At 35.5% G+C, this 26,224-nt stretch overlaps 1 protein-coding gene across 9 annotated transcripts in view; it reads left to right on the top strand.

Annotated features, from left to right (window-relative positions):
- Positions 1-26,224, top strand: part of LOC143349064 (uncharacterized) — a 179,375-nt gene that overhangs the window by 106,846 nt on the left and 46,305 nt on the right. For all 9 annotated transcript variants that reach the window (XR_013080862.1, XM_076779965.1, XM_076779961.1 and 6 more), the window contains exons 25-39: positions 4,938-5,120; positions 5,189-5,797; positions 8,130-8,288; positions 8,361-8,544; positions 8,617-8,741; positions 9,408-9,854; positions 10,635-11,001; positions 11,129-11,577; positions 11,640-12,030; positions 13,060-13,362; positions 13,902-14,068; positions 18,236-18,520; positions 18,593-18,773; positions 18,857-19,059; positions 23,629-23,913. Coding sequence is in view for 8 of the 9 variants with exons in the window: in XM_076779965.1 (XP_076636080.1) it covers positions 4,938-5,120; positions 5,189-5,797; positions 8,130-8,288; positions 8,361-8,544; positions 8,617-8,741; positions 9,408-9,854; positions 10,635-11,001; positions 11,129-11,577; positions 11,640-12,030; positions 13,060-13,362; positions 13,902-14,068; positions 18,236-18,520; positions 18,593-18,773; positions 18,857-19,059; positions 23,629-23,913 (4,338 nt within the window). In the remaining variant the exon portion in view is untranslated. The remainder of the gene's footprint in view (positions 1-4,937; positions 5,121-5,188; positions 5,798-8,129; positions 8,289-8,360; positions 8,545-8,616; positions 8,742-9,407; positions 9,855-10,634; positions 11,002-11,128; positions 11,578-11,639; positions 12,031-13,059; positions 13,363-13,901; positions 14,069-18,235; positions 18,521-18,592; positions 18,774-18,856; positions 19,060-23,628; positions 23,914-26,224) is intronic.

Raw genomic sequence — 26,224 nt, 5'->3', positions numbered from 1 at the left:
TCGTTCTGAAAAAATTATTTTTAGTTGCAGGGGTTGATTGCAATTATTTTTGGTGAATAGATATATCCCCAAAATCCTACTCATTTCCTAGAAAAAAATTCGAGAAAGTATGAATTTTTCGATGGGAAAAAAAAATTTCAAATTATACTAAAAAAATTATATTTAGTTACAGGGGTCAATTATAATTATTTTTGGTCATTATACAAACCCCCGAAATTTTACCCATTTTCTAGAAAAAAATTCGAGAATGTACTGAAATTTTTAGACGAAATTAAAAAATTTCAAAATCATACTAAAAAAATTATACTTAATTACAGTGGGCAATTACAATCATTTTTGTTCATTATGCATATCCCCGAATTCCTACCCAATTTCGAGAAAAAAATTCCTAAATGAAAATATAATTTCTGGCCAAAAATGTCTGCCCGAATTTTCATGCGAATTTTCAAAAAGTCATAACTTCTGAACGGTTTGGACGATTTTAATGTTCAAAAAGCCAAACGACGCGTATTTTAGTGTAGAATATATAGAAATTCTAACAATATTGAAAAAATTGTTTCTTGACACCGTAAAATGAGAAAACCCCCATAAAAATGGTACAATTTTCGAACAGCCATAACTCCTACACTAATCAACACATTTCAATGAAACTTTTTTCTAAGATAAAGCTCATAGGTACCTACAAAAAAGTATTACTCAACTTTTCTGTAGGGCGTCAAACAAAATTACTAAAAATGAAAAACTAAGTTTCAAGAAAAATCGACAGGGGGTAGCTACTGAAATTTTTCGACGAAAAAAAAAATTTCAAATCGTTGTAAAAAAAATATTTTTAGCTTTAGGGGTCAATTACAATTAATTTTGATGAAGGGTCATATCCCCAAAATCCTACTCATTTTCGAGAAAAAAATTCGAGAAGTAAAATTTTTCAACAAAATTATAAAATTTCAAATCGTTTTGGAAAAATTATTTTTGGTCGCAGGGGCCAATTGCAAGCATTTCTGGTCAACAGACATACCCTCGAAATCGTAGCCATTTTGGAGAAAAAAATTCCTAACTGAAAATATAATTTCATGCTTCCCCAAAATTTCATGCAAATCTTTAATACATCATAACTCCTGAAAGAATTGGACGATTTCAACGTTTCAACCGGCAAACGACGCGTATTTTAGTGTAGAATACATACAAATTCTAAGAATATTCAAAAAGTCGATCCTTAACCCCATGAAGTGAGAAAAACCCCCATAAAAATGGTCCAATTTTCAAACAGCCATAACTCCTATAATAATCAACACATTTCAATGAAACTTTTTTCTAAGATAAAGCTCATAGGTACCTACAAAAAAGTATTACACAACTTTTCTGTAGGGTGTCAAACAAAATTACTAAAAATAAAAAACTAATTTTCAAGAAAAATCGACGGGGGGTAGCTACTGAAATTTTTCGACGAAAAAAAAAATTTCAAATCGTTCTAAAAAAAATATTTTTAGCTTTAGGGGTCAATTACAATTACTTTTGATGAAGGGTCATATCCCCAAAATCCTACTCATTTCCTAGAAAAAAATTCGAGAAGGTGTGAAATTTTTCAACAAAATTAAAAAATTTCAAATCGTTTTGGAAAAATTATTTTTGGTCGCAGGGGTCAATTGCAAGCATTTCTGGTCAACAGACATACTCTCGAAATCGTAGCCATTTTGGAGAAAAAAATTCCTAACTGAAAATATAATTTCATGCTTCCCCAAAATTTCATGCAAATCTTTAATACATCATAACTCCTGAAAGAATTGGACGATTTCAACGTTTCAACCGGCAAACAACGCGTATTTTAGTGTAGAATACATACAAATTCTAACAATATTCAAAAAGTCGATCCTTGACCCCATAATGTGAGAAAAACCCCCATAAAAATGGTCCAATTTTCAAACAGCCATAACTCCTACAATAATCAACACATTTCAATGAAACTTTTTTCTAAGATAAAGCTCATTGGTACCTACAAAAAAGTATTACACAACTTTTCTGTAGGGCGTCAAACAAAATTACTAAAAATGGAAAACTAAGTTTCAAGAAAAATCGACGGGGGGTAGCTACTGAAATTTTTCAACAAAATTAAAAAATTTCAAATCGTTTTAGAAAAAATATTTTTGGTCGCAGGGGTCAATTGCAAGCATTTCTGGTCAACAGACATACTCTCGAAATCGTATCCATTTTGGAGAAAAAAATTCCTAACAGAAAATATAATTTCATGCTTCCCCAAAATTTCATGCAAATCTTTAATACATCATAACTCCTGAAAGAATTGGACGATTTCAACGTTTCAACCGGCAAACAACGCGTATTTTAGTGTAGAATACATACAAATTCTAACAATATTCAAAAAGTCGATCCTTGACCCCATAAAGTGAGAAAAACACCCATAAAAATGGTCCAATTTTCAAACAGCCATAACTCATACACTAATCGACACATTTCAATGAAACTTTTTTCTAAGATAAAGCTCATAGGTACCTACAAAAAAGTATTACACAACTTTTCTGTAGGGCGTCAAACAAAATTACTAAAAATGAAAAACTAATTTTCAAGAAAAATCGACAGGGGGTAGCTACTGAAATTTTTCGACGAAAAAAAAAATTTCAAATCGTTTTGGAAAAATTATTTTTGGTCGCAGGGGCCAATTGCAAGCATTTCTGGTCAACAGACATACCCTCGAAATCGTAGCCATTTTGGAGAAAAAAATTCCTAACTGAAAATATAATTTCATGCTTCCCCAAAATTTCATGCAAATCTTTAATACATCATAACTCCTGAAAGAATTGGACGATTTCAACGTTTCAACCGGCAAACAACGCGTATTTTAGTGTAGAATACATACAAATTCTAAGAATATTCAAAAAGTCGATCCTTAACCCCATAAAGTGAGAAAAACCCCCATAAAAATGGTCCAATTTTCAAACAGCCATAACTCCTACAATAATCAACACATTTCAATGAAACTTTTTTCTAAGATAAAGCTCATAGGTACCTACAAAAAAGTATTACACAACTTTTCTGTGGGGCGTCAAACAAAATTACTAAAAATGGAAAACTAAGTTTCAAGAAAAATCGACGGGGGGTAGCTACTGAAATTTTTCAACAAAATTAAAAAATTTCAAATCGTTTTGGAAAAATTATTTTTGGTCGCAGGGGTCAATTGCAAGCATTTCTGGTCAACAGACATACCCTCGAAATCGTAGCCATTTTGGAGAAAAAAATTCCTAACTGAAAATATAATTTCATGCTTCCCCAAAATTTCATGCAAATCTTTAATACATCATAACTCCAGAAAGAATTGGACGATTTTAACGTTTCAACCGGCAAACGACGCGTATTTTAGTGTAGAATACATACAAATTCTAACAATATTCAAAAAGTCGATCCTTGACCCCATAAAGTGAGAAAAACCCCCATAAAAATGGTCCAATTTTCAAACAGCCATAACTCCCATAATAATCAACACATTTCAATGAAACTTTTTTCTAAGATAAAGCTCATAGGTACCTACAAAAAAGTATTACACAACTTTTCTGTAGGGCGTCAAACAAAATTACTAAAAATAAAAAACTAATTTTCAAGAAAAATCGACAGGGGGTAGCTACTGAAATTTTTCAACAAAATTAAAAAATTTCAAATCGTTTTAGAAAAAATATTTTTGGTCGCAGGGGCCAATTGCAAGCATTTCTGGTCAACAGACATACCCTCGAAATCGTATCCATTTTGGAGAAAAAAATTCCTAACTGAAAATATAATTTCATGCTTCCCCAAAATTTCATGCAAATCTTTAATACATCATAACTCCTGAAAGAATTGGACGATTTCAACGTTTCAACCGTCAAACAACGCGTATTTTAGTGTAGAATACATACAAATTCTAAGAATATTCAAAAAGTCGATCCTTAACCCCATGAAGTGAGAAAAACCCCCATAAAAATGGTCCAATTTTCAAACAGCCATAACTCCTACACTAATCAACACATTTCAATGAAACTTTTTTCTAAGATAAAGCTCATTGGTACCTACAAAAAAGTATTACACAACTTTTCTGTAGGGCGTCAAACAAAATTACTAAAAATGAAAAACTAATTTTCAAGAAAAATCGACAGGGGGTAGCTACTGAAATTTTTCGACGAAAAAAAAAATTTCAAATCGTTTTGGAAAAATTATTTTTGGTCGCAGGGGCCAATTGCAAGCATTTCTGGTCAACAGACATACTCTCGAAATCGTAGCCATTTTGGAGAAAAAAATTCCTAACTGAAAATATAATTTCATGCTTCCCCAAAATTTCATGCAAATCTTTAATACATCATAACTCCTGAAAGAATTGGACGATTTTAACGTTTCAACCGGCAAACAACGCGTATTTTAGTGTAGAATACATACAAATTCTAAGAATATTCAAAAAGTCGATCCTTAACCCCATGAAGTGAGAAAAACCCCCATAAAAATGGTCCAATTTTCAAACAGCCATAACTCCTACACTAATCGACACATTTCAATGAAACTTTTTTCTAAGATAAAGCTCATAGGTACCTACAAAAAAGTATTACACAACTTTTCTGTAGGGCGTCAAACAAAATTACTAAAAATCAAAAACTAAGTTTCAACAGAAGTCAAGGTGTCTAAATGTTCCCCAATCCCTGAGTTGATCTACCACCCATCCTTTTTCCTACTGTCCTAGCCCTGGATGATCAACTCATGAGGATTTGCGTCACATCAACTACCATTAAGACTCTTTTTCAAACACTACAAACCAGAATATTGAATGTCCCTTCACAAAAGATGAACCTACCAACCCTGGAGTGATGGTCATTTCAAGAACCATCACTCTAAACCCTTTTAGAGTCTTTGTCAAGGGGTGAACAAAGTGGCTGGTGCAATGTATTGACTTGCTCTATCGTTTTCAGGCTATTACAAAGCTGGACCAGTTGGAGATCCAGCTGGTGACAACAGAGCATCCGCCATATTCGACAGGCCTGGCGCGTTTCCACGCTCAGACGGTTGCCACCATCGAAGACGTCACTTCCAAGCCACTGGCTGAGGGCTACGCCCTCCTGGATGTCACGGGAAGAGGAGCACCTGGCGCTGAGGTCAGACCAATTCTGATAATCGCGACTTTCGATGAAACGGAGTCCTCACAGCAAGTACCATTTTGTAGGGGGTGAGACGCGCGGTGGAGGAGCTGGAGAACCGGAAGATCCGACTCATGGAGCGTTGCACGGCTCACGAGAAGGAGAACCTGGAGATCTCGAGGACCATAAACACGTTCCTGGAGAAGCACGACGAACTGCGCAAATGGCTGACGAGCATACCGGAGGCGTTCCTCCAGGGCCACCAAGACATGGGCAGCGACGTTTCCATGGCGGGGGACTTCTGTAGACTGCATCGCCAGCTGCTGAGCGACCTGGAGCGCAGGACTGAGGAGGTTGAGCACCTGGAATTCGACGTACTCCCCGTCAGAGAGCGGTTGGAGCAGCCGCAGAGGCTGGATTTGCAGTCCAAGGTGGCTGAGCTTCAGGACTCCTGGGTCAAGACGAAGGACCTCGTTGCCAGCAGGATTGGTTTGGGGACCACCTACTGGCAGTTTCATGAGGATGTTGAGAACCTGTCGAGAGAGATTGAATGTATTGATGGTGAGCTGACTAGGCATACAGAGGTGTTCAATGAGGTGAAGGTTGAGGAGCTCGAGAGACGTTGGAGGGATCTGCAACCTGTGTACTTGAAACTCACTGCTGATGGGAAGGCTTTCTTGGAGGCTGCTCTCAAGGTAAGAGGAGACCTTCAGATGTGGGGATTATGGGTAAGGAATTATGTTTGGTGATGATATTTGAGACCATTGTTTGAAGAAATTGTTTTCGTTTTTGGTTTAAATTAAGGTCGTATATTGACACTTTAATTGAGAAATTGAAAATAAGATTGAAAAATTGAATATAAAAATTGAATTTTAAGAATTATTTCATGTTTTATTAATTAAAATTCTTTGTTTTTTTACTTGGTTTGTATAAATATTTTTTTTTTAGTAGATGAATGGACTCTTTAATAATCTTTTTAGTGATAGTATAGTTAGCCAACAGAAATGTTTATTAAGGATGATAATTGTAACATATGTAACATAAATAAAATTCTAATGAAGTAAATATACATGTTCGGATAGCCCTGGGAAGAATTTTAATGGGGGATTCTAGAGGCCAAAATAAGACGAAAATTAAGGATACTAATTTGTTGATGCAGGCTTCGTTGAAAAGTTATTAACAATTAAATTCAAAAATTTCGAATCGTTTTGGAAAAATTATATTTGGATGTGAGGGTCAATTACAATCATTTTTGGTCATTATACATACCCCCGAAATCCTACCCAATTTCGAGAAAAAAATTCGTTAACGAAAATATAATGTCTGATCATGAATGAATGATTCCCCTGAAATTTCATGTGTTTCAAATCATACTAAAAAAATTATATTCAATTACAGGGGTCAATTACAATCATTTTTGGTCATTATACAAAACCCTGAAATTTTACCCATTTCCTAGAAAAAAATTCGAAAAGGTACTGAAATTTTTCGACGAAAAAAAAAAATTTCAAATCATACTGAAAAAAATATATTCAGTTACAGGGGTCAATTACAATCATTTTTGGTCATTACACATACCCCCGAAATCCTACGCATTTTCTAGAAAAAAATTCGAAAAGGTATTGAAATTTTTAGACAAAATTAAAAAATTTCAAATCGTTTTAGAAAAATTACATTTGGTTACAGGGGTCAATTACAATCATTTTTGGTCATTATACATACCCCCGAAATCCTACTCAGTTTTGAGAAAAAAATTCCTTACCGAAAATATAATTTCAGGTCTGAAATGCTTCCCATAAATTTCATGCGAATCTTTAAGACACCATAACTTCTGAACGGATTGGACGATTTTAATGTTCAAAAAGCCAAACGCCGCGTATTTTAGTGTAGAATATGTAGAAATTGCAAAAATATTCGAAAAGTTGGTCCTCAACCCTGCAAAATGAGAAAAACCCCATAAAAATGGTCCAATTTTCAAACAGCCATAACTCCTACAATTGTGGATATATTTCAATGAAACTTTTTTGTAAAGTAGAACCCACAGTCACCTACAAAAAAGTATTAAACAACTTTTCTATAGGACGTCAAACAAAATTACTAAAAATCAAAAACCAATTTCCAAGAAAAATCGACAGGGTAATCCCCTTTTTTTGCGAAATTAAACAATTCCAAATCTTTCTGAAAAAATTATATTCAGTTACAGGGGTCAATTACAATCATTTTTGGTCATTAGACATACCCCCGAAATCCTAACCATTTTCGAGAAAAAAATTCCTTACAAAATGGTTCCCCAAAATTTCATGCAAATCTTTAAGACACCATAACTTCTGAACGGATTGGACGATTTTAATGTTCAAAAAGCCAAACGCCGCATATTTTAGTGTAGAATATGTAGAAATTGTAAAAATATTCGAAAAGTTGGTCCTTAATCCCGCAAAATGAGAAAAACCCCATAAAAATGGTCCAATTTTCAAACAGCCATAACTCCTACAATTGTGAATATATTTCAATGAAACTTTTTTCTGAAGTAGGGTTCATGGGTACCTACAAAAAAGTATTAGACAACTTTTCCGTAGGACATCAAACAAAATTACTAAAAATCGAAAACGAATTTTTAAGAAAAATCGACAGGGGAAGTCCCTTTTTCTGCGAAATTAAACAATTCCAAATCTTTCCGGAAAAATTATTTTCGGTTACAGTGGTCAATTACAATCATTTTTGGTCATCACACATACCCTCAAAATCCTACCCATTTTCTAGAAAAAAATTCATTAGGGATGAAACTTTAAACGTTAATAACTTTTTAACGAAGCCTCAATAAACAAATTAATATTCTTGATTTTCGTCTTATTTTGGCCTCTAGAATCTCCCATTAAAATTTTCCCACCCATGAACCCCCTGTATAAATAATTTCGTTTCTTTTTCTACTAAAACGCAGGAATAATAATTTAAAAAAAATGTCTTAATTTTGACTATACTCCTATTGAAGCATTATGTGGTGAGACAATTTTTGAAAAATATTTCCAGGTCGACGACCCCTATTTAGATGTGCAGAGAGCATGTTTGTGCGTCCAAACTCTCCTGGACAAGTTTGCTAACAAACAAATACAACTGAAGAGAATCACCAGTGAAATTTTGATGGAGAAACGAATCGAGTACGAAAGAAAAATCGAAGAAAGTACAAAGGTACCCGAACGAATATTATTTTGTATTACTCATCATCAACAATCCTTATAAACATTTCCTTGATCTGTTCAGACGTTGGAAACTGTCACTAAATTCAGCGAGCAACTGTATCCAGTGATAAAAACTCAGTCCTCTGAAACAGCAGACATCCTTCAGGATCTGCAAAGCTCAAAACTCCGTGTTCCCCCAGAATTGAGCAAAGCAGTGACCGAGTTAGACTCCAGAATTAAAAGCATGAATTCTCTGGGCCAGAAAGGTATTTAAATACATAGATAAAACAAATAATTTCACAAATATGTCGCTATGTTAATTGAAAATATCGATGCAGGAGATGTACAGAATGCTGAGATCTCGAAGAGACTACAACAGATGCAAGAAGACCTGCGTGGGACCTCAACAGACTACGAAAGTCTCCTGGACTCGTTGATTTCCATCTTCCAACACATTGAACAAGTAAGAGTACGGTTGTATTTACATTTTATAATAGAAGTTTCAACTTAAGGGTGGAAGAAATGAACAAAATTAGGTTTCTTTTCTTTTGCAAGTATTAAATTGATTGGATATGGAGCGCAGGGGGGCTTATAGTTGCTTTCAAATTGGTACGCAGGCCAATTATTTGAGTGTTGTAATATTTTTGAAAATAGTAGTTCATGAAAAGGAATTTGAATACTGAATTTTTAAATTTCCATCTTGTACGCTGCTATATTGGGGGTTAGAGTCCATATGGTAGCTTTAAAATTAGGTTATGGGCCAAAATTCCCCCCTTTTACTGTGTTATATGAAAGAGTTAGTGTCCATAAAATTGCTTTCATAATACTTTATTAGCACGATCACTTGGCTGTTATAAAATTAAGTTTCAAAATTCCCATTTTGGAGTAGAAGTATGTTTCCTAATACTCTAACCGCGTTAGAGAAGGATCATGTTGTAGAAATGCCATATTTTATCATGCGAAGTCCTCTTAGAATTGAAATTTGCATTACCATCTCTAAAACTACAAAAAATAGATGACACTAACAAAATTAGTATCTAAGCGTGACACAGAAAGTTGCAACTTTTCTAACCCCACTTCCTAAACCCAAATTTCTTCCTATTAGTTCTTAAAACAAATTCCTTCCAAGGTCAAACAAGAAATCGAGCAGCTGAAGACCCAAGCGGAACGTGTAATGACTCTGAAGAACATACTAGAAGTGGATACAGCTTCCAGCGAAGTGGAAGCAAGGAGAAAAGCTATAAACGATCAATTGAGTTGGTTGAACGCAAAATCAGAAGACGTGATAGCCAGAATCAAGAAACAGGAGCCACCGGAAGCTGGCGTTCAGGACATAGAGAAACTGAATCACGCAGCACTGTTGGCTGTCATCGATTTTACATTTTATGAGTGCCAAATGAAGCGAATCGAAGAACATAGACGGACCTGCATGTTCACGGAGGATCTAGAGAAGATTCAGAGCGAGCTACGCGATCTGGACGAACATCTGAAGACAGTGGACGCGAAGATCGGTGAAAATCTTCAGGTGGCCAGAGCGGCTGCTGCTTCCTTCGTGCAATTTGAGAAAACTGTCGAGGTGAGAATGCAACTTTCATTGAGAAATTTATGGAAAATAGATACTTCAGCTTTCCCCAGTAAATATATTGGAATTATTTCTATTATGCTTGACGCAGGAAATTGGGGAGAACTGGTAAGTAAAAAATCATGCAACGCATCTGCCAAAGTTCAATATTCAGATGTAATAAAATTTGTATTTGGAAGGTTTTTTTAATTTTAAACATTTTTAGATATGTTTCACTCACTATTGAGAGCCAGTCTCCACTATGTCAAATGAGATTTAGGTTAGGTTGGTCCGTGACACAGATTTGACAGCAATACACAGTATTTAACTTTGGAATATTAGTTTACTGAATATGAAAAGATACACAAATGAAGCACGTGAGCAATAGAGGGGGAAATAATTGTATATTATTAACAACACGACACTTATATATTCCATTATCGTCGTTTGGAACAAACTAACCTAAAATTTAACGAAAGTTTAGGTGTTGAATTGTAGATGGCGCTGATGTCGATCATCCATTAACCTCTTAACGTTCATGTCCGAGTTTAACTGCTTTGAAAAACGATATTTGTTTAATTTAATGGTTTAAGGGATGATAATATTTGTTTTTCTTCAAATTATACGTTAGATACAACATTGTAATTAACAAAAACTTCATTTTTAGAAACAAATAAAGAAAACTGATCATTCTTGGTTAATTACTAATAACAAATAGTAGCTTTACTAGTTTTTAAAGTGTATTTTTTATCATTGTAGAAGCAAACAAACGATAGAAAACGTGTATATTTTTAGATTCTGGAAGAAAGGATCGAGACATTCATCAAAACGACAGAAGAGTCGGTTACCATCACGACACCGGAGATCGCGAAAGACATTTCTTTGTTGAGAGAAAGATGGCGGAACCTTAGACAAAAGGTGGAAGAGACGAAGATACGAATGAATCTGAGCGTCGACTATTTCGTGCTTTTGGAGGAGGCCAAGGAGTGGAATAGAACGGGCAGTAAATTGTTAATGGCGATCGCGAGGAAGGCAACCGCGGTAAAAGTACCAAGAGACGCGACGGAACTGCTCCACGAAATTGAAGATTTCTTAAAACCGGGCGAAGAGATTCAAGAAATGAGGATCGAGAAACTGAAGAAACTGTCGACAATCGTTTTTGGTAAGTAAATTTTACGATATCGAATTGTGAGCGCTTGTGAGAGCGGCGAGCACGGGAAGCAACAGCGCCATCTGTACTTCGAGCCTGGTACTTCCACCCAACTTTCGAAACTTGTTTTCCACACCAGGTACAGACAGACTGCCGCAATTCAACGAGGTGATACTGGAGAATCGTCAAATGCTGGACTCGTTTGCTGTCGTTTCGTCCGAGCTGCGAACTCTGGCGGAGAATTTGAGGAACGCGGAAGATCTGTGCGAGAAGCTGCGGATCGAGAAACAGGAAACGAACGAGAAGTTGCAGGCAGCCAAGGAAGTGATGGCTGCCGCGGAGGCTGCCAGAGAAGAGGCTGAGAACGCTAGGAGGGTCGCTGAGAGACTCGCGGCGGAGACGCTGGAAAAGGCGACGATGGAAGCGAGGAGGCTGAGAGAGGATAAGGAAGCAGAGAGGGCTGCTGCGCCTCCGTTGTGTTCGGTGTCTGCGCAGACTGAAACCATCGAGACTACGAGAGACGAGAGTTTTGTCGAAGAGACTGTCACCTCTGCCATCACCACTAAGGAAATTCACATCTTGGAAAAGGTGCGTTCTTTTGTGAACAATACCCTTTGGAGAACATTTCTAAAGAATATTGTAAATTCTAGACGGAAATCGAGAAAACTGTTCCCCTGTTTCAACGCGAAGCAAGTCCACCGAGGAAGGTCGTGGCGGAAGAGACGCTGCACGAAAAGGTGGAGAAAGAAGAGGTTCCTCCGTTAGCTCCGGTGTTTACCATCCCATTAAACGACGCCACGGTTCAGGAGGGCGAGAGATTCACCTTCCAGTGCAGCCTCGTTGGCCAACCAACGCCGGAAGTGGTTTGGTACAAAGACGGGATTTCAATCCTGAACAATCCTGACTACTTGACTACTTACACGCAGGGCGTTTGCACCCTGACAATTGAGGAAACTTTCGCTGAGGACTCTGCCAAGTATACCTGCAGAGTATTCAACATCGCTGGGTCGGCTGAAACGTCTGCTACGTTGACTGTCAGCGGTAAGTTTGCAATCTATTCCACAATAGATGTTGCTCCTCCTAAACGTTAGCATTTTACTATATTTAGAAAAGAATAACGATTAAATTTAGTCTAACTTAGAAATAGACTCCTGCAAAAGAGTTTTAAAAGACATCAAAGTAGTTGGTTAGGTCTGGGTTAGGTCTGGGTTAGGTCTGGGTTAGGTCTGGGTTAGGTCTGGGTTAGGTCTGGGTTAGGTCTGGGTCAGGTCTGGGTTAGGTCTGGGTTAGGTCTGGGTTAGGTCTGGGTTAGGTCTGGGTTAGGTCTGGGTCAGGTCTGGGTTAGGTCTGGGTTAGGCAGGGGAGGTGAACCCCTACGTGGCGCGTCCTCAGGAGGCAGATAGGGGCAGCCGCTGAGATGTGATGCGGGGATGGGGTCACCAACCTGAGGAGGCTGTAGAACAGCAATCTGCGAACAGTTGCTAGTGATTCTCGCTCAGAAAACTGTGAGGCTGTCGATACATCAGTAAGTAGAGTGTCTGGGTTAGCCCCCCACGCACCCGTTTGGTTGTCCAGGCGGCAGGGGAGGTGAACCCCTACGTGGCGTGTCCCCAGGTGGCTGGTGACTCCATCCCCTCATCACATCCCAGGTGGCGGATAGGCTGAGGAGGCTGGTGACCCCATCCCCGCATCACATCCCAGCAGCTACCCCTATCCGCCACCTGGGATGTGATGAGGGGATGGGGTCACCAGCCACCTGGGGACGCGCCACGTAGGGGTTCACCTCCCCTGTCACCTGGACAACCAAACGGGTGCCTGGCCAAACGGGTGCCTGGCCAAACGGGTGCGTGGGGTGCGTGAAGACCTAACCCAGGCGCCACTGTACGCAAATTGCCCACCCACTTTATTAATAACATCTACTGACGTCGACAAGCAATATTTGTTATTTTAATAAATGAACCCTTACTCTAATAAAGGAAACATTCATATTGTCGCATGAAAATACCATATTTTTAACGATCACAATAGGATGAAGGCGATGTAACGAGATATTCGTTCCCTGTCGATTAGAAACAACTCCGGAGGAGCAACTGAGTCCGCCAGTTTTCGTAAAAGAATTGGTGCCATCTGTAGTGACGGAAGGCTCGTCGCTGCGGATGGACTGTGTCGTCGAAGGCAACCCTCTACCGACTGTCCAGTGGTACAAAAACGATACGAATATCGACAATTCACCGGACTATGTCATCACCTACAACAACGGTGAAGCTGTTTTAAAATTCGACGAAGTGTTCCTGGAGGACAAGGCCACTTACACGTGCAAAGCGGCGAATCGATTGGGTCAAGCTTCCACTTCCGCTTCCCTCAACGTGCAAAGTAAGGAAATTACCCTGTTCTTAACATCATGAAAACCTCAATTATTATATGTCATTGTCAGTAAGATCCTGAGTTAAGGGAAATGTGGGAATTTGGGGATTCACATGAGCAAATCTCGACTTACTCTCAGCAACAGACATTTAATGAGCAGGAGGCTTCGTTACAGGCAAAAGACGCAAGGTATAAGAGTAGTACGTCAGAGGGACTCTAGATGGCGCTGAAGCAAATGGCGTCTAGTGATTTGCGTTGTCTCTCAGGAGAAATAAATGTAGAAACTGTTGCGTTAAATGTCTTTTCTCTTTGGAGATACTGAGAGGAGCAACTGGCGAGCGTCTCATTAACTAGGCTTACCAACTACTTATCCTAAAATCCCTAACTTGTGACTAGAAACTAACTTGACTTCACCTAGTTACCACCAGATGGCGCATCAAGCGCTGGTGATATTGGTCGCTGGTCGCTAGAGGCGTTTTATTTTTAATAGAAACAAACTTTTGAACTTTTTGTTGTCTGAAAAAATATCCTTTTTCATAAATTTCTAGCGTCAGAGGCTGGTCAGGAGAAACCATGTTTCATAACACCCTTATCCAATGCAATGGGGAGAGCAGGTCAGAGAATAAAACTGGAATGCGAAGTGAGGGGGAATCCCACGCCCACGTTGACTTGGTACCACGATGGACGACCGATCGAGGAATCCCCGAACTTGAAGGTAAATCATTTCATGCGTGTCTTAAACTCGAAAGACAGAAAAAATTTAAAAGGAAAAAATTCTTAAAATGAGTCCTGGACGTGATTCGTAAATTGAATTGCAATCGAACATTTTTAAATGCTTCCTTATTTGCATTTTACAAACAAACTGTATTCGAATCATCTCTATACAGTAAAAATTAGATACAGTAATGATTCGTAAAATGAGTCTCAAATGTGATTCGTAAATTGAATTGCAATCGAACATTTTTAAATGTTTTGTTACCAACATCTCGCAAGAAACACCAATAGACATACAGTGTACGATAAATGTATTTTTTAACTCCAGAACGATGTTCATTTTACGAATCATTAGTATAAAGCGAGGTATCAATTTTTTAATCGTGTATTTGGTGGAACGATAAGGTCTTGAATGAAATAAGAAGCATAATCCCCAATTTGGAAGCGATAGAAATGTTCAATTTACGAATCATCTGTAGGAATCATTTAAAAAATCACTACTGCTTATACATATACATATACAAAATATCCGCTGGTGTCGAATTTCACTTCCACTGCACGATAAATGTATATTCCAATTCCGGAGCCATGTTCATTTTACGAATCATTAGTATAAACTCAGTGAGGTATCAATTTTCTAATCGCGTATTTGGTGGAATGATAATGAAAGAAGAAGGAGGATCCCCAATTTGGAAACGATAGAAATGTTCAATTTACGAATCACCTGTAGGGATCATTTAAAAAATCATTCCTGCCTATACATATACATATACAAAAGACCCTTGGTATCGAATTTCGCTTCCACTGCACGATAAATGAATATTCCAACTCCGGAGCCATGTTCATTTTACGAATCATCAGTGTAAACCCAGTGAAGTATCAATTTTCTAGTCGTATATTTGAACGATAAGGTCTTGAATGAAAGAAGAAGGGGGATTCCCAATTTGGAAGGGACAAAAATGTTCAATTTACGAATCACCTGTAGGGATCATTTAAAAAATCATTACTGCCTATACATATACATATACACTACACCCTTGGTATCGAATTTCGCTTCCACTGCACGATAAATGCATATTTCACCTCCGGAGCCATGTTCATTTTATGAATCATTAGTATAAATCGAATAAGGTATCAATTTTCTAATCGTGTATTTGGTGGAACGATACAGTCATGAATGAAATAAGAAGCATAATCCCCAATTTGGAAGGGACAAAAATGTTCAATTTACGAATCACCTGTAGTGATCATTTAAAAAATCACTACTGCCTATACATATACGTATACACAACACCCACTGGTGTCGAATTTCGCTTTCACTGCACGATAAATGTATTTTCGAACTCCAGAACGATGTTCATTTTACGAATCATTACTATAAACCCAGTGAAGTAATTTTCTAATCATGTATTTGGTGGAACAATAAGGTCCTGAATGAAATAAGAAGCATAATCCCCAATTTGAAAGCGATAGTAATGTTCAATTTACGAATCACCTGTAGGAATCATTTAAAAAATCACTCCTGTTTATACATATACATATACAAAACACGCTTGGTATCGAATTTCGCTTCCACTGCACGATAAATATGTATTCCAACTCCGGAGCCATGTTCATTTTATGAATCATTAGTATAAACCGAGTGAAGTAATTTTCTAATCGTGTATTTGGTGGAACAATAAGGTCCTGAATGAAATAAGAAGCATAATCCCCAATTTGGAAGCGACAGAAATGTTCAATTTACGAATCACCGTCCAATTTACGAATCACCGTCCAATTTACGAATCACCGTCCAATTTACGAATCATCGTCCAATTTACGAATCACCGTCCAATTTATGAATTACAGTAAACTGTATTCGAATCATCTCTATACAGTAGTGATTCTTAAAATGAATCCCAGACATGATTCGTAAATTGAATTGCAATCGAACTTTTTTAAATATTTCGTTACCAACATCTCGCAAGAAACACCAATAGACATACAGTGTACGATAAATGTATTTTTTAACTCCAGAACGATGTTCATTTTACGAATCATTAGTATAAACCCAATGAAGCATCAATTTTCTAGTCGTGTATTCGGTGGAACGTTAAAGTCTTGAATGAAAGAAGACGGAAGATCCCCAATTTGAAAGCGATAGAAATGTTCAATTTACGAATCACCTATAGAGTTCATTTCAAAAATCATTACTGCCTATACATATACATATACATAACACCCGCTGGGGTCGAATTTCATTTCCACTGTACGATAAATGAATATTCCAACTCCGGAGCCATGTTCATTTTACGAATCATTAGTATAAACCCAGTGAGGTATCAATTTTCTAATCGCGTATTTGGTGGAATGATAATGAAAGAAGAAGGAGGATCCCTAAATTGGAAGGGACAAAAATGTTCAATTTACGAATCACCTGTGGGGATCATTTAAAAAATCACTACTGTCTATACATATACGTATACATAACATCTACTGGTGTCGAATTTCATTTCCACTGTACGATAAATGTATATTCCAACTCCGGAGCGATGTTCATTTTACGAATCATTAGTATAAACCCAGTGAGGCATCAATTTTCTAGTCGTCTATTTGCTGGAACGATAAGGTTCTGAATGAAATAAGAAGCATAATCCCCAATTTGGAAGCGATAGCAATGTTCAATTTACGAATCATTAGTATAAACCGAGCAAGGTATCAATTTTCTAATCGTGTATTTGGTGGAACAATAAGGTCCTGAATGAAATAAGAAGCATAATCCCCAATTTGGAAGCGATAGCAATGTTCAATTTACGAATCATTAGTATAAACCGAGCAAGGTATCAATTTTCTAGTCGCGTATTTGGTGGAACGATAAGGTCTTGAATGAAAGAAGAAGGAAGATCCCCAATTGGGAAGGGACAAAAATGTTCAATTTACGAATCACCTGTAGGGATCATTTAAAAAATCATTACTGCCTATACATATACATATACACTACACCCTTGGTATCGAATTTCGCTTCCACTGCACGATAAATGTATTTTTTAACTCCAGAACGATGTTCATTTTACGAATCATTAGTATAAACCCAGTGAAGTATCAATTTTCTAGTCGTGTATTCGGTGGAACGTTAAAGTCTTGAATGAAAGAAGACGGAAGATCCCCAATTTGAAAGCGATAGAAATGTTCAATTTACGAATCACCTATAGAGTTCATTTCAAAAATCATTACTGCTTATACATATACATATACATAACACCCGCTGGGGTCGAATTTCATTTCCACTGTACGATAAATGTATATTCCAACTCCAGAACGATGTTCATTTTACGAATCATTAGTATAAAGCGAGGTTTCAATTTTCTATTCGTGTATTTAGTGGAACGATAAGGTCTTGAGTGAAAGAAGGTGGAAGATCCCTAATTTGGAAGTGATAGAAATGTTCAATTTACGAATCACCTGTAGGGATCATTTAGAAAATCACTACTGCCTATACATATACGTATACAAAACACTCACTGGTGTCGAATTTCGCTTCTACTGTACGATAAACGTATATTCCAATTCCGGAGCCATGTTCATTTTACGAATCATTAGTATAAACTGAGTGAAGTAATTTTCTAATCGTGTATTTGGTGGAACAATAAGGTCCTGAACGAAATAAGAAGCATAATCCCTAATTTGGAAGCGACAGAAATGTTCAATTTACGAATCACCGTCCAATTTACGAATCACCGTCCAATTTATGAATTACTGCAAACTGTATTCGAATCATCTCTATACAGTAAAAATGAGATACAGTAGTGATTCGTAAAATGAATCCCAGACATGATTCGTAAATTGAATAGCAATCGAAAATTTTTAAATATTTGTTACCAACATCTCGCAAGAAACACCAATAGACATACAGTGTACGATAAATGTATTTTCTAACTCCAGAACGATGTTCATTTTACGAATCATTAGTATAAACCCAATGAAGCATCAATTTTCTAGTCGTGGAACGATGAGGTCTTGAATGAAAGTCGTTTTCCTCGTGTCCTCTCACTTCCCCAATCCCCCTTCGATCCGCTACGAGCATCCCCCGGTATTTATAGCGACTTGCACGCGCCGAATTCAAAATAGAGCAACGCGTCCAGGAAAACGAAGAATCGAGAGCTCAGGGTGTCGTGGCTCGCCGTTTCAGACACAAACGGACGGCGATCGGAGCAGCTTGGTCATCCCTGAGGCGTACGCGAAGGATGCCGGCTGCTACACGGTGGTCGCCAGGAACGAGGCTGGCGAGGCAACAGTGTCCTGCCACGTGTCCGTGAAGGGTCGTCTGCCCCACGAGACCAGCGACTCCGAGCCCCCCTGCAGCGACATGGAGCCCATCGTGCCCAAGATCCAGATGCCCCTGAAGGATCTCAGGGCTCAGGAGGGCCGCTCAGTTCGCTTGGACTGCGTGATCGTCGGCCAACCAGAGCCAGAAGTGAGTCTCCTTCGCATTTGCGTTGACCACCCTGTATAACAGACTGTTGTTTACGAGCTCTCGTTGCCACAGGTGATCTGGTACCACGACGAGCAGCCTGTGAAGGAGTCCGCAGACTTCCAGCTGCTGTTCCAAGGCGACAAGTGCTCCCTGGTCATCCACGAGGCTTTCCTGGATGACGCTGGTGTGTACAAAGTAGTCGCCATTAATGCTGGCGGCGAAGCGTCTAGTCAGTGCACATTAACAGTGACTCGTACGTACGACCAATTGGTTGAACGGAAGCCATGTTGCACGACTGCATGGTTCGCTAAGAGGCAAACGATTGTTCTGATTCAGCCGTCTCGGTGCCTGGCGAGCCGCACAGAGGCGAGGACGCGGCCGCCGCGGGGTCGCCGCCGAGGTTCGCGAAGCTCCCGACGGACTCGCTGGTGGCCGAGGGAGAGAACGCCATCTTCGAGTGCGCGGTGGTCGGCGAACCTAAGCCGGAACTGAGATGGTTCTCCGACAGCGTCGAAGTCACTGGCAACGAACGAATCTTGGTGAGTGTTTGCAATAACGAATAGAAATTTTATTCGAATTGTTCGATCAGTTTTTGAAAAATTTTTGTATAAATAAATTGTTATGTGTAAATTAAATATTTTGCAAAGGTTTGAGGCTTGAATTTTTTATATATATACAGTGAACTATGTAGTAATTGTACATAAGAAAATGAAACGTGAATTTAGTTTTGAAATATTGTTTGTTAATTGACATTTTGTGTTATTTTTTTGTATTTTTGTATTATTTTTAAATTTGAATGGAATTAAATTTAAATTATGTTTTAAATTTGAATGGAATTAAATTTAAATTATGTTTTAAATTTGAATGGAATTAAATTTAAATTATGTTTTAAATTTGAATGGAATTAAATTTAAATTATGTTTTAGATTTGAATGGAATTAAATTTAAATTATGTTTTAAATTTGAATGGAATTAAATTTAAATTATGTTTTAAATTTGATAATTTTATATCAAAATAAAATACGAATTTAGTTTTGAAATATTGTTTGTTAATTGACATTTTGTGTTATTTTTTTGTATTTTTGTATTATTTTTAAACTTGAATGGAATTAAATTTAAATTATGTTTTAAATTTGAATGGAATTAAATTTAAATTATGTTTTAAATTTGAATGGAATTAAATTTAAATTATGTTTTAAATTTGAATGGAATTAAATTTAAATTATGTTTTAAATTTGAATGGAATTAAATTTAAATTATGTTTTAAATTTGAATGGAATTAAATTTAAATTATGTTTTAAATTTGATAATTTTATATCAAAATGAAGCGTGAATTTAGTTTTAAAATATAGTTTGTTAATTAACATTTTGTGTAGTTATTTTTTTATTATTTTTAAATTTGAATGTAATTAAATTTGAATTATGTTTTAAATTTGATAATTTTATATTAAAATAAAATACAAATTTAGTTTTGAAATATTGTTTGTTAATTGACATTTTGTGTTATTTTTTTGTATTTTTGTATTATTTTTAAATTTGAATGGAATTAAATTTGAATTATGTTTTAAATTTGATATTTTTATATCAAAATAAAATACGAATTTAGTTTTGAAATATTGTTTGTTAATTGACATTTTGTGTTATTTTTTTGTCTTTTTTTTATTTTTAAATTTGAATGGAATTAAATTTAAATTATGTTTTAAATTTGATAATTTTATATCAAAATGAAATACGAATTTAGTTTTGAAATATAGTTTGTTAATTAACATTTTGTGTTATTTTTTTGTATTTTTGTATTATTTTTAAATTTGAATGGAATTAAATTTAAATTATGTTTTAAATTTGATAATTTTTATTGGAATAGAGTTTTTAATTGTATTAAGTGTTTTTATCATTTTTTATTCAAAAATAAGTAATTTTGGTGAATGATTATTTTTATTTTTTATAGTATTTTCTGTTTGTGAAAGAGTATATATATATATGGGTTCTGAAAAGGATGCTATAGATAGCAAAACAATGCATGACTCTTTTAAATTACGAATAAATTTACGAATGAAGTATAAATGGAGGCCACGAATAAATTTAAAATTTATATTCGTTATTCGTGAATAAAATTGGCTTGATTCTGTGGTCTACCCCATATACAGGGTGTTCGGGCACACCTGGGAAAAATTTTAATGGGAGATTCTTGAGAATACTAATTTGTTGATGGAGGCTTTGTTAAAAAGTTATTAAAAAATTAAATTAAAAAATTTCTAATTATTCTGAAAAAATTATTTTCGGTTGTGGGGGTCAATTACAATCATTTTTGATCATCAGACATACCCTCGAAATCCTACCCACTTTCGAGAAAAAAATTCGAGAAGGTGATGAAATTTTTAGACGAAATTAAAAAATTTCTAATCGTTTTTAAAAAATTATATTTAGTTACAGGGGTCAAATATAGTCATTTTTGGTCATTACACATACCCCCGAAATCCTACGCATTTTCGAGAAAAAAATTCATTACCGAAAATATACTGTCTGATCGTGAATGAATGGTTCCCCTGACATTTCATATGTTTCAAATCGTTCTGAAAAAATTATATTCAGTTACAGGGGTCAATTACAATTATTTTTGGTCATTAGACATACCCTCGAAATCCTACCCAGTTTCGAGAAAAAAATTCCTTACAAAATGGTTCCCCGAAATTTCATGCAAATCTTTAAGACGTCATAACTTCTGAACGGATTGGACGATTTTAATGTTCAAAAAGCCAAACGCCGCGTATTTTAGTGTAGAATATGTAGCAATAATAAAAATATTCGAAGACTTGTTCCTTGACCCCGTAATCTTAGGAAAACCCCATAAAAATGCTCCAATTTTCAAACAGCCATAACTCCTACAATAGTAAATATATTTCAGTGAAACTTTTTTCTGAAGTAGAGCCAATAGGTACCTACAAAAAAGTATTAAACAACTTTTCTGTAGGACGTCAAACGAAATTACTAAAAATCAAAAACCAATTTCCAAGAAAAATCGACAGGGGAAGTCCCTTTTTCTGCACAATTAAAAAGTTTCAAATCTTTCTGGAAAAATTATTTTCGTTTGTGGGGCTCAATTATAATCATTTTTGATCATTAGACATACCCTCGAAATCCTACACACTTTCGAGAAAAAAATTCGAGAAGGTGCTGAAATTTTTAGACGAAATTAGAAAATTTCAAATCATACTAAAAAAATTATATTCAGTTACACAGGTCAAATACAATCATTTTTGGTCATTATACATAGCCACGAAATCCTACCCAATTTCGAGAAAAAAATTCAGAACCTACGAAACTTTAAACTTTAATAACTTTTTAACTTATCTTTTATTCTACTATCTTCTATAGTCAAACTCATACTAATTAAGAATCTTCCACGTGTTTTCATCTTGAAGAATTAAAATGGCCACGTTTTTTCGTGTATATTTGAGAATTCCATCAATTTTGACTCCATTTCCCCCCAAAAAAATTCAAAAATACCGCCAAAATTTCTATAAATAAATCTCACAAATTTAACTGTAAAAGATAATTCAGTTTATTTGCAAAATATTCCGCGAAGAAATAAAATGGCCACGTTTTTTCGTGTATATTTGAGAATTCCATCAATTTTAACTTCATTTCCCCCCAAAAAAATTCAAAAATACCGCCAAAACATCCATAAATAAATCTCTCAAATTTAACTGCAAAAGATAATATAGTTTATTCACAAAATATTCCACGAAAAAATAAAATGGCCACGTTTTTTCTTGTATATTTGAGATTTCCATCAATTTTAACTCCATTTCCCTCCAAAAAATTCAAAAATACCGCCAAAACATCCATAAATAAATCTCACAAATTTAACAGTAAAAGATATTATAGTTTATCCACGAAGAAATAAAATGGCCACGTTTTTTCGTGTATATTTGAGAATTCCATCAATTTTGACTCCATTTCCCTCCAAAAAATTCAAAAATACCGCCAAAACATCCATAAATAAATCTCACAAATTTAACAGTAAAAGATATTATAGTTTATCCACGAAGAAATAAAATGGCCACGTTTTTTCGTGTATATTTGAGAATTCCATCAATTTTAACTCCATTTCCCTCCAAAAAATTCAAAAATACCGCCAAAACATCCATAAATAAATCTCTCAAATTTAACAGTAAAAGATATTATAGTTTATCCACGAAGAAATAAAATGGCCACGTTTTTTCGTGTATATTTGAGAATTCCATCAATTTTAACTCCATTTCCCCCCAAAAAATTCAAAAATACCGCCAAAACATCGATAAATAAATCTCTCAAATTTAACTGTAAAAGATAATTCAGTTTATTTGCCAAATATTCCGCGAAGAAATAAAATGGCCACGTTTTTTCGTGTATATTTGAGAATTCCATCAATTTTAATTCCATTTCCCCCCAAAAAATTCAAAAATACCGCCAAAACATCCATAAATAAATCTCTCAAATTTAACTCTAAAAGATAATATAATTTATACACAAAATATTCGAAAGTTTAAAAACTTGCATTTGACACCACCTCCCACCCCCTCCCCCTCCTAAAATGTCTGATATTTCTTTAAGGTTAAGTTAATTATTGATATTGAATTGAAAATATTCTGCGAGAAAGTTTAAAAATATGCATTTGACACCACCCCCTCTCCACCCACCCCTAAAATGTCTGATATTTTTTTAAGGTTAAGTTAATTATTGATATTGAATTGAAAATATTCCGCGAGAAAGTTTAAAAACTTGCATTTGACACCACCCCCTCTCCACCCACCCCTAAAATGTCTGATATTTTTTTAAGGTTAAGTAAATTATTGATATTGAATTGAAAATATTCCGCGAGAAAGTTTAAAAACTTGCATTTGACACCACCCCCTCTCCACCCACCCCTAAAATGTCTAATATTTTTTTAAGGTTAAGTTAATTATTGATATTGAATTGAAAATATTCCGCGAGAAAGTTTAAAAACTTGCATTTGACACCACCCCCTCTCCACCCACCCCTAAAATGTCTGATATTTTTTTAAGGTTATGTTAATTATTGATATTGAATTTCCACTAAACTATTTAATATTATTTGGTGTTTAGGTGAAGCAGACGGAAGATGGAACAGGGATTCTAAAAATTTTGTCGACCATCCCTGAAGACAGGGGGAATTACGTGGTGAAGGCCACCAACGTCCACGGGAAGGCAAAGGCTTTTGCTAGGTTAGTCGTAAGATCGTTGGGCGACTTTCGAGGGAAGGAGGAGTTCGTGCAAATGGAGGAAAAGCTGATTGCACCCACGTTCAAAGAGAAATTCGAAAGCAGAAACGTCCCCGAGGGGGTTTCCACGAAATTCGAGTGCATCGTTTTTGGGAAACCATCTCCAAAGGTAATTTGACACTTTGAAACAAAAAATACACGTTTTGAAAATCTCCAATCGACTGACAATAGTCAAATTTTTGGACTTTTTGGGAATTAAAAACGATTGTGAACCATTTTGTAATTAATTTTAATTGTTCGATGTTTGAATTTTTTATTAGACAGGATAAAGTAACTAATTTGTGAATAGACGTTTTTTGAGCAGTTTTAGATAAATTTTTGAGAAATATTAGTTTGGTTCAGAGATTCTAGATTTTGATAATTTGATAATTTGTGAGAATTTTGGGTGATTTTTTATTTTGCACTGTGTAGTAATTGGTTTGGAGTTTTGTTTGTGGGAATTTAGTGAAATTTAGTTATTTTTGTTCAATGTATGGGGTTAATCAAATTTATTAAAAATTAAAAACGAGTTTTTAAGAGAAATCGAGAGGGGGGAAATTTTTGGGCAAAATTAAAGTATCAAATCTTTCTGGAAAAATTATTTTCGGTTGCAGGGGTTAATTGCAATCATTTTTGGCGGAGAGTCATATTCTCGAAATCCTAACCAGTTTCGAGAAAAAAATTCGAGAATGTATGAAATTTTTCGACAAAATTGAAACGTTTCAAATCGTTTTGGAAAAAATATTTTCGGTTGCGAGGGTCTATTATAATAATTTTTGGTCATTACACATACCCCCGAAATTCTAACCATTTTCGAGAAAAAAATTCGAGAATGTATGAAATTTTTCGACAAAATTGAAACGTTTCAAATCGTTTTGGAAAAATTATTTTCTATTGCAGTGATCCATTATAATCATTTTTGGTCAATAGGCATACCCTCGAAATCCTAACCATTTTCGAGAAAAAAATTCCTAAATGAAAATATAATTCCAAGCCAGAAATTTCATGCGAATCTTTAAAACACCATAACTTTCGAATGAATTGGACGATTTTAATGTTCGAAAAGCCAAACGCCGCGTATTTTAGTGTAGAATCTGTAGCAATAATAAAAATATTCGAAAAGTTGTTCCTTGACCCCATAATCTTAGGAAAACCCCCATAAAAATGCTCCAATGTTCAAACAGCCATAACTCCTACAATAGTGAATACATTTCAATGAAACTTTTTTCTAAAGTAGAACCCACAGTCACCTACAAAAAAGTATTAAACAACTTTTCTATAGGACGTCAAACAAAATTACTAAAAATCAAAAACCAATTTCCAAGAAAAATCGACAGGGGAAGTCCCTTTTTTTACGAAATTAAACAATTCCAAATTTTTCCGAAAAAATTATATTCAGTTACAGGGGTCAATTACAATCATTTTTGGTCATTAGATATACCCTCGAAATCCTACCCAGTATCGAGAAAAAAATTCCTTACAAAATGGTTCCCCGAAATTTCATGCAAATCTTTAAGACGTCATAACTTCTGAACGGATTGGACGATTTTAATGTTCGAAAAGCCAAACGCCACGTATTTTAGCCTAGAATATATCGCAATAATAAAAATATTCGAAAAGTTGTTCCTTGACCCCGTAATCTTAGGAAAACCCCATAATAATGGTCCAATTTTCAAACAGCCATAACTCCTACAATAGTGAATATATTTCAGTGAAACTTTTTTTTGAAGTAGAGTCCATAGGTACCTACAAAAAAGTATTAAACAACTTTTCTATAGGACTTCAAACAAAATTACTAAAAATCAAAAACCAATTTCCAAGAAAAATCGACCGGGGAAATCCCTTTTTCTGCGAAATTAAACAATTCTAAATCTTTCTGAAAAAATTATATTCAGTTACAGGGGTCAATTACAATCAGTTTTGGTCATTAGACATACCCTCGAAATCCCACCCAGTTTCGAGAAAAAAATTCCTTACAAAATGGTTCCCCGAAATTTCATGCAAATCTTTAAGATGTCATAACTTCTGAACGGATTGGACGATTTTAATGTTCGAAAAGCCAAACGCCGCGTATTTTAGCCTAGAATATATCGCAATAATAAAAATATTCGAAAAGTTATTCCTTGACTCCGCAAAATGAGAAAAACTCCATAAAAACGGTCCAATTTTCAAACAGCCATAACTCCTACAATAGTGAATACATTTCAATGAAACTTTTTTCTAATGTAGAACCCACAGTCACCTACAAAAAAGTATTAAACAACTTTTCTATAGGACGTCAAACAAAATTACTAAAAATCAAAAACCAATTTCCAAGAAAAATCGACCGGGGAAGTCCCTTTTTTTACGAAATTAAACAATTCCAAATTTTTCCGAAAAAATTATATTCAGTTACAGGGGTGAATTACAATCATTTTTGGTCATTAGACATACCCTCGAAA

Source organism: Colletes latitarsis, chromosome 12, assembly GCF_051014445.1.
Source record: "Colletes latitarsis isolate SP2378_abdomen chromosome 12, iyColLati1, whole genome shotgun sequence".
NCBI lineage: Eukaryota > Metazoa > Arthropoda > Insecta > Hymenoptera > Colletidae > Colletes > Colletes latitarsis.
This window is presented reverse-complemented; position numbering and strand designations above follow the sequence as displayed.